Consider the following 20,332-nt stretch of genomic DNA (forward strand, 5'->3'; position numbering starts at 1 on the left):
ATTCACAGCTCAGAACAGTGTTCATTGCCCTTTCTCTTACACACACAAAGAAGGTAGCAGTTCAAAGACAATAGACCGTGGGTGGTTGTTTGTCTAAGTTGTTATTTTATTTATTGAACAGAAAAAAAAACACTAAAAATACCTTTTTATTAGAACTAATTTTTTTACAGTAACCTTTTTATCACAATAACCACATTAGCACAATGTCTGGGCTAAACACTGAACAGCTACATCGCTCAACATTGGGTATATACATGGTAAGTATGAAATTTTTATGGCTGACAATTCATACACACAGGTTTTATATTTAGTTTTAAGAGCTGCTTTGTATTTATGTAATGTATTTGGGAATGTCTACTTATAAAATGGTTTGTTAAAAATATCATGGCAGAAAGAGTAGACAGGTGTTTTGACAAGAACAACTGTGTTATGCATGTACTATAATAAATTTTTATTACATATTTAATGATTATCTATGTTGTTATTACTCAGTAGTTACCATGGCAATAGTATCTCAACAGTATCTCTATAGTTACTTAGCAGCAAGTAGTTACTGGGTGTCTCTTTCTAACTAGATCATGTTTCATAATATGCCTGTAACGTGCCCTCCTGCTGTACCCATGCTGGCTAGCATGTGGGTAGAGGCAAAGATTAAAAGAAAGTGTAGTTCAAAGCAGGGCGTGACAGGGCGGTACGGTGGCTAAGTAGGTAGCACTGTCGCCTCACAGCAAGAAGGTCCTGGGTTCGATCCCCAGGTGGGGTGGTCTGGGTCCTTTCTGTGTGGTTTGCATGTTCTCCCCGTGTCTGCGTGGGTTTTCTCCGGGTGCTCCGGTTTCCTCCCACAGTCCAAAAACATGCAAGTGAGGTGAATTGGAGACACTAAATTGTCCAAGACTGTGTTCGATATAACCTTGTGAACTGAAGAACCTTGTGTAATGAGTAACTACCGTTTCTGTCATGAATGTAACCAAAGTGTAAAACATGACGTTAAAATCCTAATAAACAAACAAACAAACAAACTTGTGACACCTGGGTGAACCAGTTTAAAAGTGCACTTTAAAATTACTTAAACGCATAAAACTGTTTTCTTTTTTATTTTGATGGCAGAAGGCACCTGCATGGTGTGGCGGTAAAACCCACTAGCCCACCAGAGCTAAGTTCTTGAGCTCTCAAGTTTGAATCTCAGCTTTGCTATCAGAACAAATGTGTTATTCATTTACTATAATATATACAGTATTTACAGTATTACTTATTTATATATTTAATGATTATGTATGTTAGTAGTTAATAAGCACTAATATAGCAGAACACTTGTAAACACTAGTGGCATTTCTGTGCTGTAGCAGAAGCATTGGTCTGTTCTTGAATTTTGTCTATTGGTTGAGTGTTAGCTTTCTTGTGTTATTTGCTGCTACCAGTTTGCTGGGTTGCTCTGTCTGGTTCTCCATTAATCATTTGGGTTGTTAGTGGACCGAGTAGCTGGCAGAGTTTGTGCCCAATTCTTTAGTTCCATCGTAATGCAGCAGCAAAAAATTAAATAATTTTTTATATTATTTAATTTGTAATTAAATAATTAAATAACCAAAAAAAATTTGTGCTGATAGCATTAACAAGTTGGTATGACGGTGGGAAAAATGCATTGCAAAATGACTGTAAAAAAGTGATGTTATTTGTTTTTGAAATTCTTAACAAAAAAGAGTTTTTAAAAAGTGCGGAAACTTTTTGAAGAACCCTTGTAAATATACATTTTTATTTCATTTTTTAATGTTTCTTCAGAGTCTAATGGACCAGTTCAACCCAGGTATGCAGAGGCTTGTGGCACTGGGGACTAACTACATCCAAGCTTTTCAAGGTAACAAAATTTGAACAAGTGGTAAACTGGTAATCAAATAAAAAGTGTCTGAAAGACTAAAGGTTGAAAACAAATGTTTAAGACAAAATAAAAAAAGAAAAATGACTTTAGTTTCCTTGATAAGTTAAAAAAGAAACAAGGCCAGGTGTATCACAGACAAATATTGTATAATGTTTCTGCATAGACCCACAGACAGGAGACAAATGAATGCAGATGGTTTTAGACAGTGTACTACATACTGCACTGTAATTAATATACTACAAGTAATAAGTATACTACCTGGTTTGTGGAATGTATAAAATTACTGCCCAGACCCAGCCAACCTTGATTTTAAACAAGAGAAGTAGCTTACGGCATTGGGGCACTATTAGCAGTAACTTCAGTCAAAAAGACTGCTCAACTGATTTTTGGGAGATTTAGCAACATCATCAAAACATTAGTTAAGATTAACATATTATAAAACATTAATGTTAGATGCCTATAGTACAGTTTTATTAAAGCAATAAGCCACGAGAGACCGTGCGTTACTGAGATTTTATCACGGGGAAGGTTGTTTTGATAAAATTATAGCAGTAACGCACAGTCTCGAGTGGCTTATGGCTTTTATAAAATGGCGGTCAACATAAAATATAATAAAATACAACAATGTTCAATTTATAAATGTTTTTATTTACAAAAACACTTACAAAAAGCATTCTTCCGTGACCCCAGGTAGTTCGTTAACAGTGTTGCTAGGCAACATGAGGGCGAACGTAACATTCACTTTTTCTTTTCAGTGGCATATTAATATGGAATGATGTGAGGTGGTCATAGGTGTGTGTTTATCATGGATTTTACAACGGCTTCGAATGCGGCTCAGCCAATCAGATTTTAGGACCGGAACTATCCGTTTTATAATGTGTTTTATATACTATGCAGTTTCCAGGTGTACAGAGGTGGCTAAGCTGTTGCTAGGTGGATGTTCAGGTATATCGGGCAGTGCTGAGGTGTTAGCTAGGTGTTTTCTAAAGTGTTGCTAGGTGGGTAGTGGGATTCCAAGATAGTTGCTATGGTGTTCCTAGGCAGTTGCTGTGGTAACAGCTTGATTGATAAGGTGTAGTTATGCAGTTGCTTTGGTGTAGCTACTTGGTTGCTGCGTAGCTGTTGCTAGTGATTGGTAAGGTGTTTAAGGTTGTTGCTCTGGTGTTGGTGTGTGGTAGTTATTGTGTTCTAGGTGGTTGCTCGGGGAGGGGTATGAATAATTTTGTTTAGATATGTGATTGTGTGTGTGTGCAAGCCCGCTTCTTGCGATGGTGTGAATACTTTTGTCCAGGCAGGTGACTGTGTGTAAGCATCTAGTTGATGGTAGTGCATATACTTTTGCACTAACAGGTTATTGTGTGGGTGTGTAACCATATAGTTGGTGAGGGGTGTGCATACTTTTGCTCAGGCAGGTGACTGTGTCTGTGCAAGAACACAGTTGGTGGGAGGTGCAAATACTTTTGCTCAGGCAGATGACTGTGTGTGTGCCAGCATAGTTGGTGGAGGTGCAAATACATTTGTTCAGGCAGGTTGTGTCTGTGTTTGTGCAAGCTATCCGTCAAGCACAAGTACAGTACAGTTGATTCTGCCTTTCAAAAAAAAAATAATGTGAGTGAATGGGACAAAAAAGGGGAAAACAAAGGGCGTGCCAGGTGAACAAATGCAGGTATCCAGTAGCTGTGTACAAGCTATAATGTCATTAACAGAACAAACGTTTTAAAGAATGAATGGTGTTGCAGAAGTGATTGCAGCTCAGCAGTGGTAGAGTGTGGTGGGGGATAAATACTTTTGGTGAGATACTGTATATGATTGTGTGTGTGCAATCATGTATTTGGAGAGGGTTGTGAATACTTTGGCAATAGTTCGGCAAATGCTTATGTGTTGTTAGTGGTTGTCGAGGTGTACTCGTAGGATGTAAGATTTTTTTAGCAGGTGCTAATATATAACTAAACTCTTGCTGTGGTCACAGGTTTTTGGCTGCGTCCGAAATCACATACTTAAATAGTACGTACTAGTCAAGGAAGTATACACTGCTTGACTGGTAGAGCAGTACTCTCTTTCAGTACGCTAGTGTGCAGTATGCACGCAACCTCTACGTACTACGTCCGCAATCTTACCAACGTCACGTGATGCATGACGTCTCATTGCCACAGCTATAACAATTTTAAAATCGTACAAAATTAGTTTTGTTGTTCTCCATAAAGCTACTCATAACGTTATTCAGGGTCGTACTAAATCATAACATATTTACTGTTTGTCTTACTCCGCTTTCTGCCATCTTTCTTCCTCGCTACGAACACCTTTGCCGCTCCAGTTGCATTATGGGATAGATTATTGTAAGTGTGCATCGTTTGCATACTCAAAAATGGCTGCTTAGGCAGTAGGTCATTAGGGTACTTTTTGCGTACTTTTTAATGCATACTATGTATTCAGACATACTAACCGGTCTCGCATACTGCTTTTGCGTACTGTTTACTATGGAAGTATGCGATTTTGGACTGTTGCCTGGCAGCTACTTAGATGATGCCAAGTGGTTGCTACGGTCTGGCTAGGTGGTTGCTATGGTAACAGGGTAATTGCTAACATGCTATGTGTTGCTAAGTGATTGCTAAGGTGCTGCTAGGCAGTTGCCAAGGTGTATGAAGAGGTTGCTAAGTTGTTACTAGGTAGTTGCTAAGATGTTGCTAGGTGATTCCCCAAGTTGTTGCTAGGTAGTAGAATATAGGGGCTGGTTACTAAGATGTTTCTAGGCAGTTGTGTAAAAATAAATGAGTTCCAAAATTTTGCCTGACCAACTTGAAATTTTGCATAGATAAACCAAATTTTGAATATAATATCTTAACACCCAAAAAAGTTGGGATAGGGGCAAAACAAGAGTGAAAAGTCATTACATTTTGAAACATTGCACAATAAGATGGTAAGAAATTGGTAACATGTGCAAGTACCATAACTGGGTCTGTATAAAAGATTTACTAAAGGCTTAGGGTGCTTAAGTTTAAATACTCAGTTGTGCTACCAGCAAGTCGGGCATCTACAGACAGACATTATTGTCTATGTCTGAAGAAGAGGAATAACTAAGGCTCTGTGATGGATTGGTGTACTGTCCAGTGTGTGCTACTGCCCCGACTTGTGCCCAGACTTTGAGAAAAAACTGCTACAATTAGTATAATCATTTTCCAATTGATTACAAAGTATAGTTAATAGAAAAGGTAATGCAGTAAACATGCCACTGTCCCAAAACTTCAAATTATACATTTGTTTATAGTAATTAGAATTAAGATTAAATGAATAATAGAATTTTCAAATAACAGATTTTTGTTTTTATTGTATTTTACAAAATGTCCCAACTCTTATTGAAATTGGGTTTTAGACAAACTGGCTTGCTAAAAAGGCTACAATGTTAAAGGTCACTGATTTCATGACTATGCTTTTTGTTCCTTCACATTTCCTAGTGATGTGTTGCTAAATCATTGAAAGAAGTCATGAACAGTAATGGAAACATTACATTACATTAGGTTTGTACATTACATTCTCCCATTTCCTCCCAAGTTAGTGCACTTAATGTTTTGTCTTCCGCTGCTGAGAGATACCAGATTGCATCCAAGAAGAGCACGTCACTGTACACCGTGTCCTCCTCTTCTCGCCCCTGCATTCTGCACAGGCGTCTCTTCCGCCAATCAGAGTCCTTACACAGCGTATGAAGACCCACCCACCCACACATAGTCCGGCCCCCACCCTGCAGATACAGTGGCCAGATAGTATCTGCTGCAGGCACTGCCAATTATGCCCGCTAGATGGCGCTTAGTCGACTGGTGGCAACACCGAGTTTCGAACCAAGGAGTTCAAAAACTCGGTGTTGGTGTGCTAGCGGAATATCCTGCTGCACCACCTGGGCGCTGATACTTTTTTCTTTTACAAAAAGTGTGTAATAATGAATTCTAATAGCACGTTTTATGAATGTTGTAGCTCTAGCTGAGACCAGTGAAGCCTACTTCAGTGCTCTTGGTAAGATGGGTGAACAGGCCATGCAGACTATGTCATCTCATTTTCTTGGTAAGGACTTCTTACTTTAAATTCAAGATTACTTTTGTATTTGTAACACGGTGGCTGTAGAATGGGGTTCAGCGTCCCTCTGCGATGCCTAGTTTGCATTGCAGGACAATCATTTTTGGTTTCTGGGTAGATAATGTATCTCACATTAACGAATGTAAATACTGGGCCTTGATTATAAACAGTTGCACAACATGTGTGGGTGAAAGACGAATAGGGTGTTCCAAGTACCAAAAAAATTTAATGGTTAAATTGTATAATTTTTTCATTTAATATTGTTTCATTTAAATGTGTGACCTATGTAAATATGTATTTTTTTTCTCAGCATTTTGCTTATTTGATAGTTTTAGTGTTGTTGACACACAACAAGGGCACAAAAATGTCATTCAGTGCAACGAGTAATTTATGAAAAAATACACACACAAGGAACAATCTTAGCCATTTCAAATTTATAAGTTTAGTATATCTCTTACAAAATATTTAAAACCTCAGAAGAAACTGTACTTACTCTGTTTTAAATTTTCTGTGCATTGTTTGGGATTTTGTTTATTTGTATACAAGACGTTTTTGCTACACATTCTATTCTATTTGAAACCCAATCAAACTCCGTTTTCTATGACGCAGGCCTGGATTCTTTTGCATTCACATGAAAAAATATATAATAATTACTTATTACAGTTATTTTAAGCAAATGTATGATTTGAATGAATGTTTTTGTTGCACTGTATGATGATTTTATGCTGCACTGAATGACATACTTCAAATTATCCTGTTACATCAGAATATTCATGACTTAATTTGTTTTTAAGTTCTTTATTGATTATAGTAACAGTAGTAGAATGAAATTATGCCACACCAGTGGCAAGTATGTGTTATAATATTACTACATCATGAGTTTGCATGTTCTCCCCGTGTCTACGTGGGTTTACTCCGGGAGCTCCGGTTTCCTCCCACAGTCCAAAAACATGCAAGTGAGGTGAATTGGACACACTAAATTGTCCATGACTGTGTTTGATAAAGCTAATGAACCTTGTGTGAAGATAAAGTACCGTTTCCTGTCATGAATGTAACCGAAAGTGTAAAACATGATGTTAAAATCCTAATAAACAAACAAACAAACTACATCATGAAAAAAGTAAGGCAATCAAAAACGTAAACTTTATTCTGAAATAAAACAAGAAACTTGCATAAAAGTGATGTAACATAAGATCATTTGAAGTCCTGTCATAGCATGAAAAAATGGTTGCTGTTAAAGCATTTCAATATATTCATATATTCAATATATTCAGACACAAGAACAGTGTGGAAGTGTGGAATTTGTGTCATAACACGTGAAAAAGTTGCTGCAGTAAATTCATTCAGCAGTGAAAACCATTTGAAGTCACATTTTACTTCAAGTACACATTTTACAAAAGTCACTTTTGTTGTTAACCTTGAGGTTCTTGCTGTACATGGCTTTAGTTCTGCGATTATGATTTTGACATCAGACTTAAGGTAGTAAATTTCATCAGGTGGATTTGGCCACACAAAGGAATTTCTGTTTCAATTTTGCTTTAAAAAATAATTTTGAAACATTAAAAAGTCAGTATAACAATGTCATTGTCAATTTAGTGCAACAAGCGAAATTCTGTTGCGCTGAATGACTGTTGTTGTACTGAATGACAGAAATTTTACTTTAGCACATTTTACAGTTATCCCAGTGGTTAGCCAAAGCTAACATTGACCTTAACTCAAAGACATTTCTACACATATTCACATTTAAATGTTAATAACCTTGTTTGTTTACAAGAGTAACCGTAATATTAAGTTTTCTGTGTTGTACTGAATGACACTCAGTTTTGTCAGTAAAAAGACATTTTATCAAATAATGTTAAAATGCATTGACCTTTGTGTGTGCTGAAGGGTCCCCAGGTGTCTTCTTTTGTTGTTATAATTGGCCACATGACTGCAGTAACTTGATCAAATATTAAAATAAGGCTTTTTATTAACGTTGTACTGAATGACAACTGAAGATTGGGAAAATGGGAACTGAAAGTGTCCTGAATATTATTAATATTAAAAAACACATCTGATTGAATATTATTTAATATGTCACACATGACATTTGTACAATTATGCCAAAGCAGTAAATTTTAAGTTTTACTTAAGATTAATTAGTTTTTTCTTAATGTTTTATTACTTAAAGAGGTAGGGGGACCGTTGCACTGAATGACATTTTGGGGGTTTCAAGGGTTATTTTTTCAAAAATCATACATTTTCTGTAACAATTACTTTAAGTTTCAGTAAACATGTACAAATGGAGTAGATTGAAGGTATATCCACTTATATTAATATAATTGTATATTATTTATCAAGTGGGGACACTAAAAAGTTACGTCTCGTCTTTGACCCGTGTATGTTTTGACAGGTGATGTATTAATTCAGATTTCTAAGAGTCAGAGAAGACTCACCAGTGAACTAGAAGGGGTGGTATGTAATTTTTTTCTTGATTATTATTATTATTACTTGATTATCTTTTTAGTGCTTTCATTCACCGTTTTTAATCATAATTTCTTTTAATGTGTAATTGTCAATGCCCATGTATATCATCAATGATCTATAAGCTACTGTAAGTGTATCTTACCTCATGACAGCGGTGGCATGGTGGCTCGGTGGGTAGCACTGTCGCCTCACAGCAAGAAGGTCCTGGGTTCGATCCCTAGGTGGAGTGGTCCGGGTCCTTTCTGTGTGGAGTTTGCATGTTCTCCCTGTGTCTGCGTGCAACATGCAAGTGAGGTGAATTGGAGATACAAAATTGTCCATGACTGTATTTGATATTAAACATGTGAACTGATGAATCTTGTGTAATGAGTCCTGTCTTGTGTAATGAGTAATGAGTCCTGTCATGAATGTCATCAAATCAAAGTGTAAAACATGACATTAAAATTCTAATGAACAAACAAACAAACAAACAAACCTTATGACAGCTATAGCTGGCTAAGCACGTGTTTGTACCGAGACACATGGACTCAACTTTTATCTCTTTTATGTACTGTACGTGATACTATTCGTCCCTTTCAATATACACAGGCTTACAGATGCCAGAGACTGAACATTAATTGCATTTATTAGTTCACTATCAAGGAGTAAACTATGTCCTGATGATAGGAAGATTTTTGTTATTTTCTGTTCTGCCTCCTTCTATTCTGCTTCATTGTTCCATTGTCTTGTATCTTCTTTTTATCTTATATTCTGCATGTGTTTGTGTCTCTAATGTGTTTGTTTTCTCTTCTTCTGCATCTATTCTATTCTGTTTTTTTCATGTTCTATCTTGCCTCTGCTAGTATTTTGTTTTGCTTCAACATTGTTTTTTTTCTGCTTGTGAATTATTCTGTATCTGGAGAACCACTCAGTGGCTAGCAGATTGAAAGAGGTCAGGTTATATCCCAATATCAAAGAAAGAGGACAAGTAATGTGGAAATGAATGTACAATCTTACTCATATCCTGTTAGTTAAATGATGCTAAGGTCTATTCATTGCAGACTAGAGCTGGGTGTGCGGGCAGTGTTTAGTAACGGTAGAGGAACATGAGGTGTTATCACAGATGTACAATGGATTATAAAACCCCAAATCAGAAAGTTGTCCCAGAAAGTTGGGACATTATGGAAAATGCACTTTGACTTTTATTTTATTGCAGACAGTATGAACCTGACATTTCATGTTGTGCCTGCATTGCCAACTTCATTTCATTTGTTAATATACCTCCATTCCTGCATTTCAGGCCTGCAACACAGCTAGTAATTATGAAATAATGTGATCTTAAACAGATAATGTCAACAGGTGATTGTAATTATAATTTGGAACTAAAGCAGTATTTACAAATGCAGTTTAAAAACAATGTTACTCACAGAAAGATTGGACGGGATTTGCACATTTCTTGCTCTACATTGCATAATATAATTAAATATAATTAAATCTGATTTAGAATTGTATATTACTGTATCATTATAGCAAAAGCCAATTAATTCAAGAATGAGGCTAAAGATCATATGCTTCATTAATTATATCAAAGCTTTTGACTATGTTGACCACACAATATCATGGAATATCCTTAATGAGAATGTTCTACCAGAATATTGTTCTGGTCAATGAGACACATTTATTAAGACAAACAGACAAACATTGGCAAAGGAATTAGATAGTGGTGCATTCTGATACAGGACTGGTGAGTAATTAAAATTGGTTAAAGAAACATCAATGACCTAGAATATTTGGAAGACATAACACTCAAATCAGACAAGTAAAAATACTTGAAAGCTCCTATAAGTAAAGTAAAAGAACAAAAAGAGTGAAAAGATGGCTATTCTGCTTACTATGAAAAAGGGAAAAGTCATGACATCAGAAAAAACACTAATTTTACCACTGATGGAAAGGTTTTCACTACTTGGATGGATTTTTAACAATAAAAGATCCAGCAGTCAGGAAATACGACATGAACTGGCACTTGGCATAACAAAAAATGAAGGAACTAGAAAATAGCTTTCAAACAAGGGTCAGAACTGTCCAAACTATGGTCTTCTCTTTAATTTTATATGTATGAGAAAAAAAAACCAATAAAAAAACATAACATGAAGAATTGATGCCTTCAAACTTTGAAGCTGGTGAAGACTTTTGATAGTAACTTGGACAGCAAAGAAGACAAACAAATGAAGCCTTGAGCAAATCAAAACTAACCTCTCATCTGAGTCTAGATAACCAAACTGGGGCTCTCTTTTTTGGACACATTAAAAGGAACAAAATAATGCAACACAATTATGCTTGGATGGTAAAAAGGGAAAAGGACAGCAAGCAACAAGATAGATGAATTTATAAGCCATTAAGAAGCCTAAAGACCCAAATAGTAGGTAGTAGAAACACTATTTATATAGTTGTCAAGAGTGGGAATCAAGATGCGATTTCTCTTGTTATTTCTTCTACTCTGCTTTTGTTCTCTTTTGTTCTATTCCACTTCTATTGTGGTAGAAAAACCCTAAATAAAATACCTCAAAGACTGGATTGTGAGTAGAAAAGTTTTAATCTTGTCTGGAGAGAAGGATCACAGAGATAGTCTTACACAGAGGCTCTGTGGATGCAATAACAATTAATAAATTAGACATCTTTTTATACTGTTGTCAGTGACCTTCTTCCAGGACAGTGGAAGATCCCACAGTTAACACAGGAGCTGGTATAAATCAGCTAGAACTGGGTTTTGGACGTCACACAATGCAATTGACGCACTTATCATGTACACCATGTTCACATCCTACATTCTATTGTAGCAGTATTCTTGGAATATGACTACTAGCAAAATGCCCGAATCATATCTACATTTTCTAAGAAGTAACTGATTGTGTTAATACTTCTAGTGTAAATTAACATTTTTCTTTTACACTATTGTTCTGTTGCATTATGTGCTGATTTTTTACTTCTCCTGATGTTTCCTTTGTACACAGAATTATAAATGTACATATATGTCTTTGTCTTGTATTATATGTCTTTTCCAGTTTCGCTGGTTTCATAATGAAGTCCTTCTGGAAATGGAAAGTAATATTAGACTGGACGAAGAATACATATCAGTCAGTAACGGTTACACATGCACTGACAAATATTAGAATATCAGGGATTTTACACAATAGAGTTCACTTGTTGATACTAGTGCGTCTTTTCTTCAGAGCAGCAAAAGGCGCTATGAGATGGAGGTGAGAAACCAGGCAAAGGTCTTAAAGCATCAGCTAATGAGAGGGGGTTCACAGGTGAGCCTACTGGAAAATCTACAGTTCTGCATTTCAAAATCTTCTGATGTTTTGTAACAATTAGGGATGTGCTTACTGGTATCACATCTACACACCTACCTGGCTGCAGGTTTTAAACTGGGTTTAAACCTCATATTTTACACTGTCTGTTATGAGCCATTTTCTTCTTGTGCTTAGATGTTTTTCTCCTTTTTAATTTGGTTTCCTTAAACCTCCTGTCATTAGGTGTCCTGAGATTGATTATCGAGATTATATAGATTTTAATTTAGTAATATTAATGTGGTGGTTGTCATATGCGCTTAACTACAGGAAGATGCTAACTGTTGATTTGTTTAGGATGGAAGTGAACATTTACTGTTCCTAAGGGAAAGCCAAAAAGAGGCCCTGAAAGAACAGGAGAGGAGGTATCGCTTTCTGGCCGAGAAACACTGTGGACTCACTCAGTCTATTGTATATCTTATGAACAAGGTAAACTTTTACCTTCATAACATTATCCTCTGTGTAGTTTTATTTCAACACAAAGCAGAACCACAAAGTGCTTTTGTTCTAATAGGCTGTATCCCATGTTTTTACCTTGTTGTTTGTCATTAGCAAAAAACAAGTTCTGTTCTTTATTAATGAGATTGCTTTTGCCACTGAAGACAGGAACCACTCTGCAGCAGAGAGCAGCAAGTTGGAGAGAACAAGTAAATCAAACAAGGACATTTTCTCCACACACACTATCCGGAATGGAAGACACCATGGTAAGTTTTACAACGGCAATGGCAATAAATGTACACAGATGGAGAGTTAAAACGATTTTAGTGTTAATAATTGAACCACTCTTTATCAGGTTGCTAACCATCTGGCAGAGAAGCCTCCAGACAGAGTGCCATCTAGAGGTAAGAGGACGCCATAACATTAACACAAATCTGTATCTACGTATACAGTATCTATCTACACTGGTACCTTGTAACTCAACGTCCCCTAAACTCAAAATCTTTGAAACTCAGTGCCCTTCATCGAGAAATGTGTACCCTTAAACTCCACATTTAATTTACACTCAATGTGTTCAGCTTTTTAAAATGTATTTAATTATTTAATTTCAAATAAACAATGAACAGCCACTTTGTTCAGCGCTTGGCTTGAGCGGTGCAGTAAAACCTTATCAAAGTGTAAATATGAGACAAATCTGTATTTGTGTGGAATAACCGTCAAATTCACTCTGAAAGCTTCCACATGTATCTGTGTTTAGCTGGAATTTCTCCTGTTACACTTTTAAACTTCTGTTATAGCTCGAGGTTCTGAGAAATTGTGAGAATCAGCTTTTCCGGGAGAGTCTAAAACACTTATAGTTAAAAAATAATAAATTATAAAAGGCTTAACGTGACTTAATGTCAGGCTTGAATCAGCCTGTCTTAATTATTACTGCTTATAAGTTCTCGCCACTAATGAAATTCCTCGCTTGTTGTTTTAGTACAATAAGTCACGTTAAGCTTTGTGCACCGGCACACTCCATAGGAAATAACTACACAGTCAGCACAAAAAATGATTGTGCCACTTCTCATGTGAATGAGCCTTTTCTGAACGGAATACGGTATTCCAAGATCAAGCATCTGCACGATTAAGAAGCGTAAGAAAACTACAAAGATGTAAAGGTAAAGTGCAGGTTTTATTTATTTACTTTTATTAATTTAATTTTATCTGTTTTCAATTGTATTTCAGTTGTATTATTATTATTATTATTATTATTTGTTTATATCTGTGTTTTTTTCAGTGTAGAAGTGTCAATTTTACATTAGCCTAAAATATATGCAGTTCCACGCGACCATGGAACGCATTAACAGGTTTCCCATTCATCCTTATGGGAAAAATACCTTGAAACTCAACGCCTTTTAAACTCAACACTACTCCCAAAAACATTGGACACTGAGTTTTAAGGTACCACTGTATACAGTGGGGCCAAAAAGTATTTAGTCAGCCACTGATTGTGCAGGTTCTCCTACTTAGAAAGATGAGAGAGGTCTGTAATTTTCATCATAGGTACACTTCAACTATGAGAGACAAAATGAGAAAAAAAAATCCAAGAAATTACATTGTAGGATTTTTAAAGAATTTATTTGTAAATTATGGTGGAAAATAAGTATTTGGTCAATAACAAACAAGCAAGATTTCTGGCTCTCACAGACCTGTAACTTCTTCTTTAAGAAGCTCTTCTGTCCTCCACTCGTTACCTGTATTAATGGCACCTGTTTGACCTCGTTATCTGTATAAAAGACACCTGTCCACAGTCTCAAACAGTCAACCATGGCCAAGACCAAAGAGCTGTTGAAGGACACCAGGAAGAAAACTGTAGACCTGCACCAGGCTGGGAAGAGTGAATCTACAATAGGCAAGCAGGTTGGTGTGAATAAATCAACTGTGGGAGCAATTGTAAGAAAATGGAAGACATACAAGACCATTGATAATCTCCCTCGATCCCGTGGGGTCAAAATGATCATGAGAACGGTGAGCAAAAATCCCAGAACTACATGGAGGGACCTGATGAATGACCTGCAGAGAGCTGGGACCAAAGTAACAAAGGCTACCATCAGTAACACACTACGCCGAGAGGGACTCAAATCCTGCAGTGCCAGGCGTGTCCCCCTGCTTAAGCCAGTACATGTCCAGGCCCGTCTGAAGTTTGCCAGAGAGCATATGGATGATCCAGAAGAGGATTGGGAGAATATCATGTGGTCAGATGAAACCAAAATGGAACTTTTTGGTAAAAACTCATCTCGTCGTGTTTGGAGGAAGAAGAATGCTGAGTTGCACACCATACCTACTATGAAGCATGGGGGTGAAAACATCATGCTTTGGGACTGTTTTTCTGCAAAGGGGACAGGACGACTGATCCGTGTTAAGGGAAGAATGAACGGGGCCATGTATCGTGAGATTTTAAGCCAAAACCTCCTTCCATCAGTGAGAGCATTGAAGATGGAACGTGGCTGGGTCTTCCAGCATGACAATGATCCCAAACACACCGCTCAGGCAACGAAGGAGTGGCTCTGTAAAAAGCATTTCAAGGTCCTGGAGTGGCCTAGCCAGTCTCCAGACCTCAACCCCATAGAAAATTTGTGGAGTCCGTGTTGCCCAGTGACAGCCCCAAAACATCACTGCTCTAGAGGAGATCTGCATGGAGGAATGGGCCAAAATACCAGCTACAGTGTGTGCAAACCTGGTGAAGACTTACAGGAAACGTTTGACCTCTGTCATTGCCAACAAAGGTTATGTTACAAAGTATTGAGTTGAACTTTTGTTATTGACCAAATACTTATTTTCCACCATAATTTACAAATAAAATCTTTAAAAATCCTACAATGTGATTTCCTGGATTTTTTTTTCTCATTTTGTCTCTCATAGTTGAAGTGTACCTATGATGAAAATTACAGACCTCTCTCATCTTTCTAAGTAGGAGAACCTGCACAATCAGTGGCTGACTAAATACTTTTTGACCCCACTGAAACTTCCAGTAATGCATAACCAGTTTTACCACATCTATTTGTGGATAGATGGCAAGCCTTCCAAATAATCTGTTGGCATATAGATGGCGTCTGACAGTAGTTTTGAAGACTTTGTGACCCCAAAATTTTCTTGGACATTTTTTGCCTCTATTACTATCCTTTACACTGTGTGTGATTGCAAACTTTGGTCCTCATCCAGGCAAGTTTGTCACAGTTCCACATGATAGAAAATTTTTATTGTCTATCTATAACAGTAGATATGGACATTTTAGTAAGTATTTTTATAGCCATTCTCTTACTTGAGTAACGTACTTTTCTGTAATTCTGTAATTTGAATGATTTCTTCTGTCTTAAATCTATGTTGAACAATGACTGATATGAACAAGCCAAAACAATTTACTGACACAGACATCACACACAGGCAAACAAGATAAAAAACTTTAGCAAGAAAATCACACTGATGCAACAATAAAAATTAAAGTGTTAACTTGAAACTCAACGTCAGTTGGTTCTGGTAGTGGCGTTGAGTTTAAAAGGTGTTGAGTTTCAAGATATTCTTTCCCATTAGGATGTACGGGAAACCTGTTAATGCATTCCATGGTCCCATGTAACTTCATATATTTCAAGCTTATGTAAAATAATGTGGTTGTTTTTGACACTTATACACTGAAAATAACACAGTGTATACACAGTGTATACATACAATTGAACACAGTTAAAAATGAATAAAAAACAATAAATCCTGCACTTTACCTTTTCTTCTTTATTGTTTCCTTATGCTTTTTAATCGTGGAGATGCTTGATCTTGGAATACTGTCTTCTGTTCAGTAAAGGATTCACATTCACGTGAGAATAGCACTGGCTGTGCTGTTATTTCCTGTGGAGTGTGCCGATGCACAAAGCTTAACGTGACTTATTGTACTAAAACAAGCGAGGCATTTCATTACTGGAAAGAACTTATGAGCAGTAATAATTAAGTAATAATTAAATTTTTCTATTTTATTGATGCATTTTCTCCCGTTTTCTCCCAATTTATCGTAGTCAGTTTGTCTTCCGCTGCTGGGGAATCCCTGATTGCAGTCGAGGTGGCTTTATTGCTGCTCACGCCTCCTTCGACCCGTGCACAGCCCATAGCGAAACCCTTTCTCACCCATGCATTCTGCACAGGCACCTCTCTATCTGCCAGTCAGGGTCCTTACACAGCGTTTGAAGACCCCACCGGTCCAGTTATCCCGCCCTAGCAGAAACGTGTCTGCTGCGAGCACTGCCAATTATGCCTGCTAGATGGCACCGCTCAAGCCGAGCACTGAACAAAGCAGCTGTTAATTGTTCATTCAAAATAAAAAAAGCTTAACACGTTGAGTTTAAGGGTACAAATTTCTCGATAAAGGCCGTCGAGTTTCTAAGATTTTGAGTTTAGGGGACGTCAAGTTACAAGGTACCACTGTAATATAAAATTGTATATGTCATATTTCTTTAATTTGTTTTCCATCTTTATCTGCATTTTTTCACATGCACTCAGGGCTATTCTTAGGCACATGACCTTGCATAGGATTTAAAATACTCATTTTCAGACTATAAAATTGCATTTGAGATCCATCAACAAAAAAAGAAAAATCTATGAAATCTAATACTTATCCCATTTTTTTTTTTCATAAATCACTTCAGTAAAAGCAACAAGGTATATGTACCCACCCATAAGTACACCTGGCCCTCGGTGTCTAACAACCTATTTATTTATTTTTATTTCTTTTGCTCTCTCTTGCTTAGGTCCATCCCCCCAACCCACTCGATCACGCTCCAGCTCATTTGGAGAATCTTTATCGGGTAGAGAAAAGATAATGCAAGCATTGGTACCATACCCTGCCTCTTCTAATCCCACCCTCCTGTCATTCGCTAAAGGAGAAATGATTACTGTACTCGTTTCGGAACCCCGAAACGGCTGGCTATATGGACGTTCAGAGAGTTCAGCAAGGTGAGGAAAGCTTCCTAAGTAAATAGCACATACATTTTAACTAATGTGTAAAGCTAAAACTGCTATAGTATTTATGAGTAATGTCACAATCTGTGTGCATTCTTTTTTAGGCCAGGCTGGTTTCCAGCTTCATTTGTTGGTCTGATTGAAGATACACCGAGATCACTTGGCACCAGGTAAAATTCCTCAAAATTTTAACTTCTAGAACTTCTGTGTGTAGTTTACATTTTTAACTAGAGCTTTCAGGCAACCTGCTCTGTGCCTCTATCTTTAAAAACGAGAACTTGCCATAAAGCTTAAAAACCCTGATCTGTCAATATAAAATTCAACTGAATAAGGGAGGCTACATTTAGCAAAACTTACATTTCAGATTTAAAACATGCATACATGGCTAAATTAAAACCCCATTGCAGAAAACCTTTATTTAAGACCAGGGCAGCACAGTGACTCAGTGGGTAGCACTGTCACCTCACAGCAAGAAGGTCCTGTGTTCGATTCCCTGTGTCGGTGTGGGTTTCCTCCCACAGTCTAAAGACATGCAAGTGAGGTGAATTGGAGATACAAAATTGTCCATAACTGAGTGTGACAATAAAGCCTGAACTGAGGAATTTTGTGTAACCAGTAATTACCTGTTACCAATGTAACCAAAGCGTGTAAAACATTACGTTCAAATCGTAAATAAATAAATAATTCAATATGAATAGTTACTATGTGATTAGATTAATTTAACATGTTTAAAATTTTATATAAAAAAAACATTGTTGGCTCTGATTGTAACAAAAGGGAACACTGAAAGCAGATTAGTGAACGCTAATGCAGGTACAGTGGTACCTTGTAACTCAACGTCCTCTAAACTCAAAATCTTTGAAACTCAATGCCCTTCTTCGAGACATTTGTACCCTTAAACTCAACGTTTCCCTTATACTCAACATGTTCAGCCGTTTTGTTCAGAGCCCGGCTTGAGCAGTGCAGTAAAACCTCATCAAAGTGCGAATATGAGACGAATCTGCATTTGTGTGGAATAACCGTGAAATCCACTCTGAAAGCTCCACAAGTATCTGTGTTTAGTTGGATTTTCCTCCTGTTTTACTTCTAAACTTGTGTTATGGCTCGGGGTGCTGAGAAATTATTGTTAAAAAAAGCTTAGCGTGAAAAAATGATATGGGAAAAATGATATGGGAACACTAAACCTCTCTTAATTATTACTGCTCATAAGTTCTCTCCACTAATAAAATTCCTCAAAAGACTCATTGTTTTAGTACAATGTCACGTTAAGCTTTGTCCTCCACCACACTCCATATGCCACTCCCAGAACCAATTGACATTGAGTTTCAAGGTACCACTGTATATTTATTTGCAAAGTGGTGCAAGACAAAAACACAAAACCACTTCAATACTTATAAACCCTCCGACATACAACTAAAGAAAATATTATGACTACTAGCGCAAGTGCTAATAAAAACTCAAGTGAAAATACAAAGGACATGAAAGCTAGAAAACAAACTAACATGGCTAAGCTATTGGCTAACAATATACAAACTTAAAACTAAGCTAACTACTGAACTAGGAAACCAGAAACACTTTATAGAAAATTGCAAGAACTCAGAACAAGGCCCTAGCAGAGCAAGCGCACATGGGAAGCTTGTTCAGATGGTGAATGAGTGTCAGGTGGGGGAGGATCAGTTAATGTGAGGATGGTCACGTAATGTGATATGGAAAGCATTATGGGGCTTGTAGTTGTTAGACTTATAGTTTTGTACATTTACAATTTTGATCATAGTTTTCTAATTGTGTTACCACATGTCTAGCACAGTTGTATTTTGTGAGTCTGTAGTGGTTACTGTCTCTTTGTATCTGTTTGTTTTATCCTTTTCAGCAGCATTTCTTCTAGAAGCAGCAGCATGAACAACCTTCTAGAGCAATCAACAAGCAGCAGAACGTGTGAACCTCCACCCACTCCTTCATCACCTCCTACCAAATCGAACAACTCACGACCAGTCAAATCCACTTCTTTAGAAAACAAAGTAAGTGCAAATAATGCCACACTTACAAATAACTGCCCAACATAGGAATAAAAATGATAAAGAAGCTAAAGTTAAACAAAAAGTATTAAGTATAAAAAGTTATGGTTTTATCATCAAACGAAAATATGCAACAGGAAGTTTTAGTAAACAGGGAAAGAATATTAAAGAATAGGAAATTCTCTAAGCTCTTATGACATCCATATCCACTATCATTTAACCACCAGTCACAGTACTGATGGAACATCCTTTTTTTTTTTGATAAGTGCTTCTCTTGTGGAATCTCTGTCCATTCTTCATGCAAAAGCTTCCAGCTCATTTTTGATGACTTTCATGCTGTCAGTGCTTTCTTTGGGTCCCGCCAAAGATTTTCTATGTGATTTAAATTTGGAGACTAAAAAGGCATCTCCAGGATATTCCAGGAGTGATTCCTTAACCAAGCATTGGATTACTTGGAAGTGTGTTTGGGATCATTGTTTTCTGCATTAATACATAGATTTTCCTTTAACATCCTGATGAGATTGCTAAGGCCTTTGGTTGAAATGTTGTGCTTTTTCTGAGGGCCAGGCAGGTTTGTGTTTGTCGTTGTGCCATATAAGATTACATAATTACCATCATTAGTCTCTGTTAGTTGGCTAGGTTTACTAATGCCTAGTTCACACTACACAATTTTTAGGTTGTAATTGTTATGAACGCAAAATACATAAAGGAAACTCTGGGGGAGGAGATGTAAATATGTGGAACAGGGGCATAATATAGTTTATATCAGAATACATCGGCACACACAAGCTTTACAGTATTTGTGACTTCCACGCTAAGCCATCATGCCAACGTTGCATTGCAAAAAATATTTATTTAACTCTCTCTGCCGAACAGACAATCCCTGCTGGTCGCGTAGCCAAATCCACTCCTTCACCCACATTAATTTATTTTTCCTACTTGCTTTTACGGTACACATCAGCGCACAAACAACTTTGATCGCTCGCTTCTTGTTGATGTGCATTTTTGGACATGGTATCATTAAACCCTTTGTCACTTCTCACGTGTATTTTCATGACAAAACATAGTTTGGGGGACCAGACAGACTCATTTGAGTTTCCTCCTGATGATAGGTCGCGTAGTGTGTGACTCCCCATCGCCGATCAGTCGTGTAGTGTGAA

The 20,332-nt window shown here is 37.1% G+C and overlaps 1 protein-coding gene across 1 annotated transcript in view; it reads left to right on the plus strand.

Annotated features, from left to right (window-relative positions):
* Nucleotides 1-203: 203 nt before the first annotated feature.
* The window catches only part of baiap2l2a (BAR/IMD domain containing adaptor protein 2 like 2a), a 33,188-nt gene continuing 13,059 nt past the window's right edge, over nt 204-20,332 (plus strand). The window contains exons 1-12 of the mRNA XM_062984769.1: nt 204-257; nt 1,777-1,852; nt 5,840-5,926; nt 8,331-8,392; nt 11,446-11,517; nt 11,614-11,694; nt 12,031-12,162; nt 12,336-12,437; nt 12,527-12,575; nt 16,947-17,151; nt 17,262-17,327; nt 19,028-19,175. Coding sequence (XP_062840839.1) covers nt 204-257; nt 1,777-1,852; nt 5,840-5,926; nt 8,331-8,392; nt 11,446-11,517; nt 11,614-11,694; nt 12,031-12,162; nt 12,336-12,437; nt 12,527-12,575; nt 16,947-17,151; nt 17,262-17,327; nt 19,028-19,175 — 1,134 coding nt within the window. The remainder of the gene's footprint in view (nt 258-1,776; nt 1,853-5,839; nt 5,927-8,330; nt 8,393-11,445; nt 11,518-11,613; nt 11,695-12,030; nt 12,163-12,335; nt 12,438-12,526; nt 12,576-16,946; nt 17,152-17,261; nt 17,328-19,027; nt 19,176-20,332) is intronic.

The sequence above is a fragment of the Trichomycterus rosablanca genome, chromosome 22 (assembly GCF_030014385.1).
Source record: "Trichomycterus rosablanca isolate fTriRos1 chromosome 22, fTriRos1.hap1, whole genome shotgun sequence".
NCBI lineage: Eukaryota > Metazoa > Chordata > Actinopteri > Siluriformes > Trichomycteridae > Trichomycterus > Trichomycterus rosablanca.